Consider the following 14,922-nt stretch of genomic DNA (forward strand, 5'->3'; position numbering starts at 1 on the left):
ACCATCTAAACCATCTTCTCTGCTCTAATGGATGTTCACTTTAGTATACATTGCTCCCTTCCCATTCTGGTCATTTATACCCATTTCATTTCCATATACCATCACCTTGTTCCTTAACTTTCCCCGACCCACCCTCCCAACTGCTACCAAAATTTGAGCCTCATCCCCACTCCAGCTATTTAAATTACCAGACCCATACATTCATTAAATACTAAACACAGTCAATTTACAGATTAAGTAGTTTCTGTGATTCAGATACTTACTTGTCAATGTCTGCCATCTTCAAAAGTTATATCTGGGGAGGAAAAGGGAAAGTTCAATGTGATTTCAGAGTTACAGATTTTAACTGTTAATTTATCTATTTAGAGATACAGCACGGAATCAGCCCTTCTGCGCCAACAAGTCTTGCCACCCAGTAACCCACCTACTTATCCCTAGCCTAAACACAGGACAACTTGCAATGACCAATTAACCTACCAACCAGTATGTCTTTGGAATATGGGAGGAAACCGGACTACCTGGAGGAAACCCACGCAGTCTTGGGAAGAACGTACGAACTATTTAGAGACGGTGTTGATATTGAACTCCAATAATCAAAACTCTTAACTCTGAGTTGTAACTCACTACTACTCTACTATGGCACCTGTGTTCTCTTGAAAAATCAAGTTTATAGGTAAATCAAACACCAGAAATATAGCCCCTGAAAGATTCTCTGTAGCCATCTTTAGAGCTACAAATCATTAAAATATTCATCCTAAACTAAACAGAACTTGATCACAGTAAGCACCCCAGTAAGGAATTCTCAAATGTACACTTATTTTGGGCAAACAGACAAACTTTTAATAAGCTGCATACAACAGGATATCATTCCAGTTTTAAAGAGTAGCAAAGCAATTCCAGGTATAAACAGTTAAGTTAGTGCGAAATACAAAACTAAAATACAGAAGTGACAAGGAGGATAGTATGGTAGACATGTGCCAACTAAAAATTTTACCAGTTGCAGTATCAGTTTTCACAACTGGAGGGCACTATAATACATTCTTGCAGTGCAAAAATCCGTATACCATTTTAAACTGCCAAATTCGAATCAGATTATTGAATTATTCTGAAAAGTGACTGAAATGTATCATAAATAAACCAAATATGTAACTAGTGCATCAAAAACATGAATTTTGTTGCTCTTCATATGAAAAACAATTGCAAATAATGGGACATGTGGCAAGACAGACAATCATTGCTCTTAATCACCATAAATTTAGATCCAAGGGTCAGGGACTGTAAAATTATCTTCAGCCACAATTTCACAGCAGTGTTGCTTTCTACTTTTCCTGGAGAGACAATTACTACACTTCAGTAATTCACTGACCATTAGCCAAAAGTTACATCAACAGCCATTCAAAAGTAGAATAGACTTGCAAGCTAAATGCTGACTCCTGATGTCAAAGCACTTTAATCCAGTGTATCACTACCACTTTACTTGCTTAATTTCCCAGCAGAAAATGGAAACTAGACCATGCAGAACGCACCAACTTCATCCATCTCCTTGAGCCAGTGAGCACAAATGAAAGCCCCTTAATTTTTTTTGTATTATCTCCAGCCTCTCATCTAATAAAACTCTGCATCCACAAGAGATTTAAAATACGAGATTTGTGACTGCTTCGAGTCAGATTTCCATGTGTCACAAAGATACCTGCATTAGCATACCTGTTTGATGAGATTTCACTATTTGTCAACAGCCACATGATCTCAACCTATAAATAAGAGATTCTGCAGCTGCAACAAAGCTCAGTTTTTACTTCATCCCCTCCCCCCCACCTCATATTAACTCACCTGCCAGCTTGTACACCACCTCTCTGCCCCACCTTGTTCTGGCTTCTTTTCCCTTCCTTTCCAGTGTTGAAAAAGGCACCCTGCCTGAAACATCCAATTGTTTATTCATCTCCATAAATACTGCCTGACACTGCATTTCTCCAGGTGTTGCTGAGTCAAAAAAGTACAGCACAGAAATAAGCCCTTTGAGGTCCATTAGCCCATGCCAAACCACTTTAACTGCTTAGTCCTAGTAATCTGCACCCAGACCATAGCCCTCCATTCTGCACCCCTCCCCACACATATCTGTCCAATCTTCTCTTAAAATTGAAATCAAACTCCCATGCACCACTTGTGCTGGCAGCTCATTCCACTCTCACAACCCTCAGTCAAGATTCCTCTTAAACATTTCACTTTTCACACTTAACTCAAGATCTCTAGCTGTAGTCCCACCTAATCTCAGTGGGTGCCTGCTTGCATATACCCTATTTATCCCCTTCAATTTTGTACACCTCTATCAAGTCTCCACCTTCAGTCTACAACACACATAAAAGTTGCTGGTGAACGCAGCAGGCCAGGCAGCATCTCTAGGAAGAGGTGCAGTCGACGTTTCAGGCCGAGACCCTTCGTCAGGACTTTGTTTGTCCACCTTCAGTCTTCCATGTTCCAAGGAATAAAGTCCTATCCTATTGAAGCTTTCCTTATAACTCAGGTCCTCTAGTCCCAACAACATTCTTGTAAATTCTCTGTACTCTTCAATCTTCGAGTCTGTAGGTAGGTGACCAAAACTACACACAATACTCCAAATTAGGCCTCACCAACATCTTAAAACTTCAACATAACATCCCCTTTCCTGTACTCAATATTTTGATTTATGAAGGCCAACGTGCCAAAAGCTTTCTTTATGACCTTCATGACCTGAATCTCCCTTTTGAATGGTAATTTTATATTTCAAAATAAAGGTGCTGAATTTCATCAGTTTTTATACTGGTCAAGCTAGAAAGTGCATAGAAGGATCCCAGGTCTTGAAGTATTGTCAAGGTACCAGCAAGCTTTCCTGCTATCCTGAACAATTTCAAACCTCACAATACCTCTTGGCATAATCCAAAGAAATGTTCCCCATAACTTTCCTGTTCCTGATCTACTGAATGATGAACTCTTCAAACTGATCTATTCTGCAATGTCAGCCACATGAAATGGTCTAAGAATTGAACCATCTTCTTTACCCGCTGCTGCTTGTAGTTATACTTGCATCTAATGCAGTGAAGCAACCCAACATTGTACCCAACCCAACACCCAAAGTTGTATTTAACCTTAATTCATGCCATGTATCAAAACAACATTTATTCAGTTAAAACTGGCATATTAATCAGTCTGAGCCACCGCAAAGTAATAAACACACAGCATCTCGTATTCTCCCCTGTATCTTCAGAAATATACTGAGGATTTTCATCTTGAATTCTGGTGAGAACTGGTCAGTTTGCACATCCCTGGAAGTCTTAACATACCAATTAAAGACTGATGTTTTACAACTTTAAAAGTACGTGGCACTGAAACTGAAGTTAAGGCACAAAGCCTTTATCACCACATCTCTTATATGGACAAATTATTCAAGACATTCAGTACTAAAATCCAACATTTCATATTTACCATTTGCATCTATTCATCCAAGTAACAAATAATTAAACTTTCACTATTAAAGAACAATTAAAACCTTGCTGGGGACTCAACTGTAGTCACAAACCTTGATATACCTTTATCTGGAACAGTTTGTCTTGCATCCTATCTGTGCACAAAAATGAAGATTTACAGAAGGTAGGTTTCAAGTGTTGGTTCTCAGCCTCATTAATTGCACCATTTTGTATTTTTCACCGTCCCATTTCAACATTAGCCTTCAACTGCCAATTCTCTAAAACATAGCTGTGGCTACGTTCAATACTTTAGGAACAAAGATAAGCCCATGTACAACTGTTCTCTATGTACAGGTGGTGATGACCCATCTTCTAACACTACTAGTTCTACTGATGGAGGATTAACCTCACCTCTCACAATGAAGTTGGTTGGGAATTCCAGGTTTTAGACCCAGTGACAATGAATGGTGAAATACTTACAAGTCAGGACAGTATACAATTTGTCAGGTGACAATACATTCCCATGCACTTGCTGAGCTGATTTTATTAGCAGAAGTTGCAGTTTGGGAGATAACAGAACAGCAATTGAAGTACACCACAATGCCTGCAAATTTGAGAAGAATTCAAAGCTAAAACATCTACAAAGAAAAAGTCAAATTCCACTAAATTTGACTATATTTCTGTATCAAAAGCTCATGCTTGGCTTGCTAATTGTCTGCCGAACTACATACACATATGTTAGTTTTTAGGTGAGTTTTAGGAACGTTTGCCAGATTTTTGAACCATTCCTCTTCTGCATTTTTTTTAAACTTTTATCTTGCACATTACTGCCACAAAACAACAAATTCCCCGACATACGTCAACGACAATAAACCTGACTCAAACAACTCAAACCCAAAACAATTCTCTTAAGCAAGACCTCTTGGCAGGTCAATAGATGGAAAAGCCAAATACCCTCTTCTCTCCCATGTACCATTAAAGATGGATCAAACTTTGTCTCACTACCAGTTTTCTCTTTTTCAAATTAGCCTTCAAATTTCCATTAGGCAACTAAACTGCCAGCCTTCAATGACACAGTTTTTCTTTAAACCACAGAAGTCTATATTTGTATAATCTATGCCAATTCACCAATGAGAAACAGGAGCAGGAGAAACTCATTCGGCCCGTTGAGCCTGCTCCGCCATTCAATAAGATCATGGCTAATCTGGCCAAGGACTCATCTACACCTACCTACCTGCTTTTTCCTCCACAACCTTTAATTCCCCAACTATTCAAAAATCTATCCAACAAATAAATCCTCTGAAATGATTTGTTTCAAGTGAGTGATCCGACATATCCTTACACAGGCAAGAGGACTTATGAATCTGATCTCAATGGCGAAATACTATTTTATTGAGTTGCTTGAAAATTGGTGACTTTCAAATTCTGGGCAATTGCAAAAACAGGATGATTCAACCAAAATCAAGAATGAAGAATAATCAAGCCTACCTACCAACACAACATAGTAACATTCACGAATAAGCTGAACGTGCTTTGTTGGAATATACCACCATCAGTAATAACTGAGATTGCGAACTTTCAATGGCTTCTTCCATTCAAGTCCAACCCTTAATGTTCAGCCTGTCAATCCAGTCAACAACCTCTTAACTGAAGTCACCTCCTGAAACAGATCCTACAGGGTCTGTCATCGTCACAAATACAATTCTACAATCTTCATTTGTGCAGTCACAAATGTAAGATTATAGAAAAACACTATAGATTCCACTGTAGATTGTCTACTGTTTTTGAGGGAGGTATCCAAATACCTCTATTAGATTCTAAAGTAACAATTTTTGTGCAACAGACACACTTCTATTCCTCAAAGCAACCTATATAACCATCCCCCTGCATTCTACAGGTTCCCTTGTCCATTTGCTCCTCCTCGCTAATCACCCTCCCAGCATTTATTCCTGCAAGCAGCATAGGTGCTACACCTGCACATTCACCTCCTTCCTCACATCCATCCAGGGCCCCAAATAAGTCTTTCCAAGTGAGGCAACATACCCTCTTCAAACCTACTGGGGTCAGTGCTATTGTGTCCAGTGCTTCTAATGCAGCCTCTGCATCAGTGAGATGTCATAAATTGGGAGACCACTTCGAACACCCCTACTCCATCCACCAAAAGCGGAGCTTCCTGGTGGCCAAGCATTTTAATTCCAATTTCCAATCCCATTCCAACATGTTGGTCCATGGCCTCCTCTTATGCAGGATGAGGCCACCCTCAAGAGTGGAAGAGCAACACCTTATTTCCAGGTTAAAAAGAAGTTCCCTCCCCCCCCCTTCAATTTTCTACCTGCACCTTTTACCTTTCCTACCTATCATTCCCCTTGCCCCTTCTCCTACTCTATTAAGATTCCTTCTTCTCGTCCTCCAGCTTTCCCACCCACCTAGCTTTACCAAACACCTTCCAGCTAGCCTCCTTCCCCTTCCCTCACCTTTTTATTCCCCCTTCCTCTCCAGTCCTGAAGAAGGGTCTCAGCCCAAAATTTGCCATTGTTTATTGTTTATTCACCACCTGTGGGGATCCCCCCAGCATTTTGTGTGTGTTGCGATATAATACTAAATGTTTTTGTTTTGCTAACCCATGCATGGCTATCTTACAGAGGACATGAATCATGACATTGAGTAAGTAATGCAATGTGGACCAACACCAGTAGCCACTCATCTGATGGATGGCCACAAAAATTACATTTGCCTTGTGACTGCATAATCATGAGGCGCCGTTGTACTATTGCAATGTGGAAATTAACAGGTGATCATTAGAAGGTAATGATTGATAGGCTAAGCAAGCTAGGACTTCTCTCTTTGGAGCAATGGAGGACAAGAGGCCAGTCCTCCCAAAACTAATTGATAAGCTCAGACCTTGGACTTAATAGCTCCTTGTGCAGCTGGATCCTGGATTTCCTCACTTGCAGACCTCAGTCAGTTTAGATTGACAACATCATCTCCACCACAATCGCCAACAGATCGTGCTTAGCCCCCCCCCCATTCTACTTGCTTTATGCTTATGATTGTGTGGCTAAAGCTCTGCTCCAATGCCATATTCAAGTTTGCTTATGACAATACTGTCATAGACCAAATCCAAGGTGGTGATGAATCAGTATATCAGGGAGACTGAAAATCTGGCTGATTGGTGTCATAACTCTTACCCAATGTCAGCAAAACCAAGGAGCTTATTATAGACTTCAGAAGGGAAAAACCAGCTAGTCCTCACCGGAGGATCAGAGGTGAAGTTTAGCAGTTTTAAATTCCTAGGTATTATTATTTTGGAGGATTGTCCTGTGCAAGTGCAATTACGAAGAAAGCATGACAGCGCCTCTACTTCCTCAGGAGTTTTCAGAGATGCAGCATGGCATCTAAAACTTTGACAAACTTCCATAGATGATGTAGTGGAAAATATACTGACTGGCTGCATTACAGCCTGGTATGGAAACACCAATGCCTTTGAACAGAAGATCCTACAAAAAGTAGTGTAATCAGCTCGGTCCATCATAGGTAAAACCCCCCTAGCTACTGAGCACATCTACATGAAACACTCGTAGGAAAGCTGTAACAAGAGAAAATCTGCAGATGCTGAAAATTCAAGCAACACACACAAAATGCTAGAGAAACTCAGCAGACCAGGCAGCATCTATGGAAAAAAAAGTACAGTTGACGTTTTGGGCCAAAACCCTTCAGCAGGACTCAGATAGGAAGGAAAGCAGTGTTCATCATCAGGAACACACACCACCCAGAATATGCTTTCTTCTTGTTGCTACCATCAGGAAGGTAGGTGACCCCCCCCCCCCCCCCAGACTCACCACCAGGTTCAGGAACCATCAATACCCCTCAACCATCAGGTTGTTGAACCAAAGCAAATAATTTCACTTGCCCCATCATTTGAAATGCTCCCACAACCAGAGGACTCACTTTCCATAAGACCATAAGACACTGGAGCAGAATTAGGCCATCTGGCTCATCGAGTCTGCTCGCCATTCAATCCTTTTTTTCTCCTCAACCCATTCCCGGCCTTCTCCCCATAACCATTGATGCCATGTCCAATCAAGAACCTATCAATCTCAACCTTAAATACACACAATGGCCTGCCCTCCACAGCTGCATGTGGCAACGAATTCCACAAATTCACCATCCTTTGGCTAAAGAAATTTCTCCGCATCTGTTTTGAAAGGGCGTCCCTCTATCCTGAGGCTGTGATCCTCTGGTGAGGACTAGCTGGTTTTTCCCTTCTGAAGTCTATACAAGCTCCTTGGTCTTGCTAGCATTGGATAAGAGTTCTAACACCAATCAGCCAGATTTTCAGTCTCTCACGTCTACTCTGTCTGGGCCTTTAAACATTCCAAAGGTTTCAATGAGATCCCCCCACCCCATCCTTCTGAATTCCAGCGAGTACAGACCCAGAACCAAGCATTCCTCATATGATAACCCTTTCAAGGACTTCAAGGATCTCATTTATTTATTATTTCCTCTTTGTTGTCTTCTGCACTCTGGTTGAGCACCCTAGTTGGGCAGTCTGCCATTGATTCTGTTATGTATATTAATCTATAGATTTAGAGTATGCCCACAAGAAAATGAATCTCAAAGATGTATGTGGTGATATACGCACTTTTGATAAAATTTACTTTGAACTTTGAATGTTTGTGTACAAGAGGCACAGATCAGGTGGATAGCCAGAGACACTTTCCCCAGGGCAAAAGTGGTTAATTTAAGGGGGCAACATTTTAAGGCGACTGAAGGGAAGTATAGAAGGATTGCCAAAGATAGGTTTTAACTATATTTAATCAACAGTGGTGCATGGGTAGAACCCCCTGCCGGGGAGTCAGTAGAGGCAGATATATTAGGAATATGCAAGAAACTCTTAGATAGCCACATAAATGATAGACAAATGGAAGCCTATGAAGGAGTGAAAGATTATGAAAAGTATGACATAATGGGCTGACGGGTCTGTACTGTGCTGTAGTGTTCTATGTTCTATAATGTAGTTTTCTAGCCAGTGATTTAAAAAAAAACACTGCATTTCATCAAAAGGAACCCAATGGTAGGGTTAATTATAAAATTATTGATGTCATATTGGTGACCATTTTCCAATGGGTCATTTTGCGTAACAGCTACAATTGCAAAGAGTAAATGGATAGGATGAAAATATTGCATTTCAATAAAACCACACAAACAAGGTCAATCATTGACAGATGAAATTTATTACCTTCAATGTACCAGCACAGCCCTTGACTATAAGTATTAAGACCCCAAAACTAGCACTATATGCATTGTGCTAAATCTCTGCCCTTCCATATACTTCTGAGACACAGATCACTTGTAAAATAGCACTTGAAAAGGTAATATTGTGGTGTCTGCAATATCTTCCAAATCCACTCACAGGATAAGCCAATGCCAAGCATTCCCTACTAGGCCAAGATACCCAGCAATGAATCTTTATTTACGCTTAGCACCAAAAAGTAGGGTACAGTCATATACCCAACATTAGACTCACGTAACATCAAAAGTCCAAGTCAGCGCAAGAGATTATCAGGTCGGCATAGAAAATGATTCCAAACATTTCTTAAAGTGGGAAGCCATGGTCCATGACCACTCAAAATCGAGCAACAACATTTGTGACGTTATGAGAAACTAGAATCCATCTGTCTGAGCCACAAAGTCGTCCAGCATAAATGACAGGAGTCCACCACTAATCCTGACCCACTCAGGGAAGAATCTACAGTGCCCAACACCACTTCTTCAGCACCCCAAAATCTGAATTACTGGACTGAGACTGCCTAAGTGAAAGCCGTAGAGCTACAAGAGCCGCTGGACAGGAAAAACAAAAAGATGCAGTTACCAGGTTTTTTTCTGCATTTACAAAGTTACAATGACACTAATTATGCTTATATGTACTCAATGATTTAGAGACAAAATATTACTTCATCTTCATGACATGTGCCCCAACCAACAGGTACGCTAAACGAGGAAAACAAGTTTCACATGGTACAATTCTTAAACGTTCCCCCACCCCACCTCCCCAAATTTTCCTCTTCCCAAGACAGTGGCTATTCCTTGAAATTAAGTTCATCATTCTGAAGTTGGCAAATTGGGACTACCTTAGAATGTACTGAATGAATAGATGTTATTGTAGCTTTAAAACTCCAGCCTCAGATAATTACTAGGGTGCAAGAATGACCAGTTGATTTTTTTTAAACCAATGACAAGTAAAAGCAATAATATGTTTCTCTGTAACACTGCAAAGCTCACCATATGTCTTTTTGTTTAAAACTATAGATCACAAAATGAGCACTACCAATCATCCTTGAAGTAGTAGCTTCTCTTGCTTGGGTAGTCATCTTTCTTGTTTAGTTAAATACTTGAACACAAGGACACACAGTTGCATTTGATTGTTGCCCTCAAGTATATGTACTGTACATTCCAACAGAGTGTACAACAGGGGCAGAATTTCTTCTCCATATTGTCAACACCAAATGGATTGTTGGTCTAATGCTGTAACACTTGCTAAAACCAGGGAATGAAACAGACAAGGTATGAACTACAGACCTTACTCTGCATTCCTTGGTTACTCAATAAGCTTAGACCCACCAGGGAGGCCACAGGGTTTTCAAAGGTTTAAAAATATGACCATAAAAATATTGCACAAATACCAAATTATGAGAATGGAATTAAAAACTTCCCCAAAAATTTACAGTAGCACAGAGTATACCCCACCACCCTGCCAAATAAGAGGTAGAACAATTTCAAAAAGGACAATAAATTAAATACACTTTATGTCAGGAATTAGCAAAAAAAATCCAGCTGAAAAATAAAAGGATAAATTTATAAAAATCCAACTTGTTCCCAAGAAAACTGGGAACAACAGTTGTTAAAATTATTTTCTTTCCAAGACTGAAAAGAAAATTTTTTTTTAAAATAATGATGTTAATTTAGATGAAACAAAAACAAGCTGCAATTTAGAAATCACTAAAAACTACTGATAATTTTGAATATAGACAAAATGTCCATTTTGAAATCAAGGTATGCAACCTTCTAGGTCCAATCCCAGCTTACTATAGGTTTGTCTTCATCAGCTGATTACATGTTACAGACCCACAAAATGTTGACTAGGCCACACTTGGGAATGTTGCATACAGTTGTTTGCTACAGTATAGGAAAAATGTGATTAAGCTTGAGGGCCCAGAAAAGATTCACAAGAACATTGCCTAGAATGGAGAGCTTGAGAATGGATAGTCTGGATTTTAGGAAAGGAGGCTGATAGGTGACCTGATAGAGATAATGTAAAATTATGAGAGACATGCATACAAGTCCAGGGAGTCTTTTGCATTGATTGGAGTGCTTAAAACTAGAGGACATGACCTTCAGGGAGGGAGGAAATTTAAAAGGGATGTAAAGGGTATTCCCCCCCCCACACACACACACAAAATAGTTGATATCTGGAATGAACTGTAGTGGAGGTGGTGGAGGCAGGAATATAAAAAACACTTCAGACACATGGACAGGTATTAGAATGAATGTGACAGAGGATCATAGAATTAATGCAGGCAATCAACAGAACTGTGGTGGGCCAAAGGGCCTGATTACATACTATCCAATTCTAGGGCTCTAAATTTTCCAAGCCAATAAACTCAATCTTTTCTGACTCTTCATAACAGCAGTCAGTTGCACAAGTCCACAGCACTGTGGTACAGATTTCTCCATCTACAGTACCAGTGACAAAGGGCAAAATGACTTAATTCAGTGAAGTACAATGTCGTGGACTAGCTACTTAGGTTCTCCCAGCTAAAGGATTTTATTGTGCACATGCTTTCTGGAAAAACAATTTTATGGGTCCAACACAAGGTGCTGAAGAACTCAGCAGGTCAGGCACCTAGGGAATGAGACAGCTGATGTCTTAGGTCAAAACAATCCTGACCCCGTTGAGTTCCTCTAGCACCTTTTGTGTTGCTCCAGGCCAGCATCTGTAGTCACTTGTCTCAAGTGTACAGGTCCAACTGCTTCTGGGGAAAAAATACGATTTCCTATCAAGGACCAACTCCGTTAATGTTGCATCTTATGTGCTAATTAAAAGTGTCAGAATCCTACAGCAGTCAGTGACCTCTGAACACATGCTGCCCACACACCTATTATATTAGCCCCAACTAATCCCATTTTGTTCTCTCATATTCTCACAAGCACCCCCCCCCCCACATCCAGCAAATTACAGTAGTGGCAATTTAATGTAGTGAATTAACCAATTCTACTTCAGGATATGAGAAAACATTAAGACCTGGACAAAACTCACATGGTTGTAAGAATGTACAAACTCCACATAGTACCATAGCAGAACAGGATTGAATTTGGGTCACCAAAGTATAATTGCAAAGGTACTTACTAGACAATGAAAGAGCTTCATCTCAGCAATTCCCCTATTGTCTGTCTTTCCCAACTAAGCAATAAAATATGTTATGCTGTTCAGTCAAAATATAAAAGGACAAAAGGATCTAAAAGTGCAGAGTTCTGGATCATGACAACTCAGGGAGAAAGTGTTTTGTTATTGACAGTTCATGTTTTGATCAAATATCGTAACTAGTCATGATTCCATAAGCGTTGAGATGTACCACACATTAATTTGTTTATAATGTTAATTGGCTAAGATACTAGAACTTCTGATTACAAACACTATACCATGGAATCCTTACAAACTATAATTACTAAAGCAGATTTTGTCCCTCTAAACCAGGGGTAGGCAACCTTAAGCACAAATGATTTTCTAGCACGCATTATTATTAATTTGAGGCCAAACATAACTAGATGTATTTAAATGGATAATTCCCATATTTCAAGTTTTTATAGCATTTTTCTGGCCCACCGTCCACTCATTAATACGCAATCCAGCCCACAGAGGCAAAAAGGTTGCCGACCACTGCTCTAAACCAAGTGTTCCCAACCTGGGGCCATGGCCCCCTCAATTAATGGTAGGGGTCCATGGCATAAAAAAAGGTTGGGAACCCCTGCTCCAAATTCTCAACTCACTAAAAACCTCAACAATCAGCCTATAGCATAGATTAAAAGCTGGATAGCAGGATTTTTTTAAAAAAAGATTGAGAGATGTAGAGTGTAAAGGACATATCCCAAGACTTGAGGGACTCAGTTTTAGAAAGGTTGAACAGGCTATTCATAGAATGAGGGGCAATCTGGAATTGCGTAGAGAATCAAGAACTGGTTTAACGTCAAAGAAACCTGAGGGGCAGTTTTTTTTTAAAAAGCCAAAGAGTAGTCATTTATGGAATGAGCTGTCAAGAGGAAGAATGGCAACATTCAAAAAGTGCTGTAACAGGTTGGTAGGAAATGTTTCTCAATGTGGACCAAACTCAGGGAAACGGGACTGGCTCAGATGGGTACCTTAGTCAGCATAGACTGATTGTGCCAAAGGGCATGTATCTATGCTGTATGACATTTTTACAAAACCAAATCACATGGGAAAATTTAATCAGTTGAATCTTGATTAAAGCAACCTATGATTTAGAAAATCATTTATATCTGGTTAACACTCCAATTAATGACAACTTTCAAATGGATGATAAAAACATCATATACTTTGAATTCCATAAATCAAAGTTGTAAATTTCAAACTGACAACGTTGAGTGAACACGTGTTAATCATATTAATTCTCACCCATCAGACTGTTGGGCAACCCAAACATGCAGGCTTATGGGAACCAGTGCCTGAGGTGTTCTAACTAGACAAGGTTTGAAGTTAAACACAAGAAATTCTGCAGATGTTGTTAATTGAAAGCAACACACACAAAATGCCGGAGGAACTCAGCAGGTTAGGCAGCATCAATGGAAATGAATAAAGTTAACGTTTTGGGCCAAGACCCTTCTTTGGAATTGGAAAGGGAGAAGATGCCAGAATAAAAAGGTCGGGGAGGGGAAGGAGGACAAGTTAAAAGTTGACAGGTGAAGCCAGGTGGGTGGAAAGGGTAAAGGGCTGGAGAGGAAAGAATAGAAGAGAGTGGCCCATAAGAGAAAGGGAAGGAGGTGGAGACACGGGGAGTTGATAGGCAGATGTGAAGAGGTAAGAGGCCAGAGTGGGGATCAGAAGAGAGAAGGGAGAGGGAACAAGTTTTTTTAACTAGGATAAATCAATGCTAAGGGTTGATGTTACAAAGGATGCAGTTGACAAGTTACTGTCATATTCGAGTTACATTTAGACCCTTTCTCACACTAGATTGCCGCACCAAGTGTGGGAAGACATCGGCTAGTATCCGGTTGAGATGCTGAGCGGTAAAAGAATAAAGGTTGTCTCCGGCAGATCTCGGGGTGGGTGGGGGTGCCAGCGGCCTAGGCCGCCGCCAGATGACACGACATGCGAGCTTTCACAGACAGAGCCTGGGGTTGCGACAGGACAAGTAGAACAAAAGCGGAATAGTGGAACCGAGCCGCCGGCCGCCGAGCCGAGGTCCTTTTCCCTCTAATACCACTAACACCCGGTTCGGGAGCTCCACCACGTGTTGCTGGGGTAAGTGTGGAGAAGGTGAATGGCTCCCCCTCCCCAGTCCATATTACCAGCGGCCGGGAAATGTGTAAGAAGGGGGGGTGGGGGGGGGGAGAGAAGAGGTGGTGCTTACGCGGCGGCGTGATGGAGGGAAGTGCGACACAGTCGGGTAGTCGAGGCCCAGGAGAGTGCGGGGGTGGGGGTGACGCATTCCCGCCACGCCAACCCCCAACGCCCCACGGCCTAACCGACCACTTCCCATCGCCTCACCCCCATCCCTGACAGGCCATGCAGCACCGCTCTCTCCCCGACACACACGTGCTCTCCCGGGTGAGGAGAGGGAAGAGCGGTGTGGAGGAACCTGGAGCGGAGCTCGGGGCCTGCTCCATTCCGCAACTTCTCCCCCCCTCCCAAATTCCCCTCAAAGGGGTCTCTCCCTCCCAAAACCCTCGACGGGTCTCTTCTCCTCCCCAGCCACCGCCCCCATTTTTCAACACTGGGCCTATCGGACGCCCAGTTTCTCCTCTGATTGTACCCCAGGTAGGGGTGGTCGGGTGAGGGGCTTCGGATCCCGGCGCTCCCCGACCGCCGCTTACCGGACGCACGGCTCCTGCGGCGCGAGCTGCTCTCCGATGGCGCTAAAGGAAGAAAAGCGTGCCAATTGGCTGGATATAACCACGAGGGGAACGCGCGCGCCACAGTCCCGCCCCGTCTACTCCTGGCTCTCCTTAGGCGCTGCGCCTGCGCACCTCACGGCTCTCCCCTCTCCTCCCCATCTCCCCGGCTCCTCAACCGCCGCGCATGCGCGGCCCTCCTGCCGGACCACAGCGCTGGTGGAGCCGCAGCTCTCCGTGCGCGCGCCGTCTCCAGCCCGCGCTCCGCTCCTTCGGGGGGCGGCGTGGAAGCTGTCAATCAAAGCGCCTGTCAGAACTCATTCATAATTCTCGTGTTCATTGTTTGCGAGGTCTG

At 42.0% G+C, this 14,922-nt stretch overlaps 1 protein-coding gene across 6 annotated transcripts in view; it reads right to left on the bottom strand.

Moving 5' to 3' along the window:
- nap1l1 (nucleosome assembly protein 1-like 1) overlaps window positions 1-14,630 on the bottom strand; it is a 75,558-nt gene extending 60,928 nt beyond the window's left edge. For 4 of the 6 annotated variants that reach the window (XM_072268205.1, XM_072268203.1, XM_072268204.1 and 1 more), the window contains exons 1-2: window positions 14,550-14,626; window positions 264-295 (exon numbers count right to left, since the gene is read on the bottom strand). In XM_072268205.1, coding sequence (XP_072124306.1) covers window positions 264-280 — 17 coding nt within the window. In that variant the 5' untranslated portion in view covers window positions 281-295; window positions 14,550-14,626. Of the gene's footprint in view, window positions 1-263; window positions 296-14,549 lie in introns of all 6 variants that reach the window. The other 2 variants (XM_072268207.1, XM_072268206.1) reach the window with 1 other exon arrangement.
- Window positions 14,631-14,922: the final 292 nt, after the last annotated feature.

This window comes from Mobula birostris, chromosome 9 (assembly GCF_030028105.1).
Source record: "Mobula birostris isolate sMobBir1 chromosome 9, sMobBir1.hap1, whole genome shotgun sequence".
Taxonomy (NCBI): Eukaryota; Metazoa; Chordata; class Chondrichthyes; order Myliobatiformes; family Myliobatidae; genus Mobula; species Mobula birostris.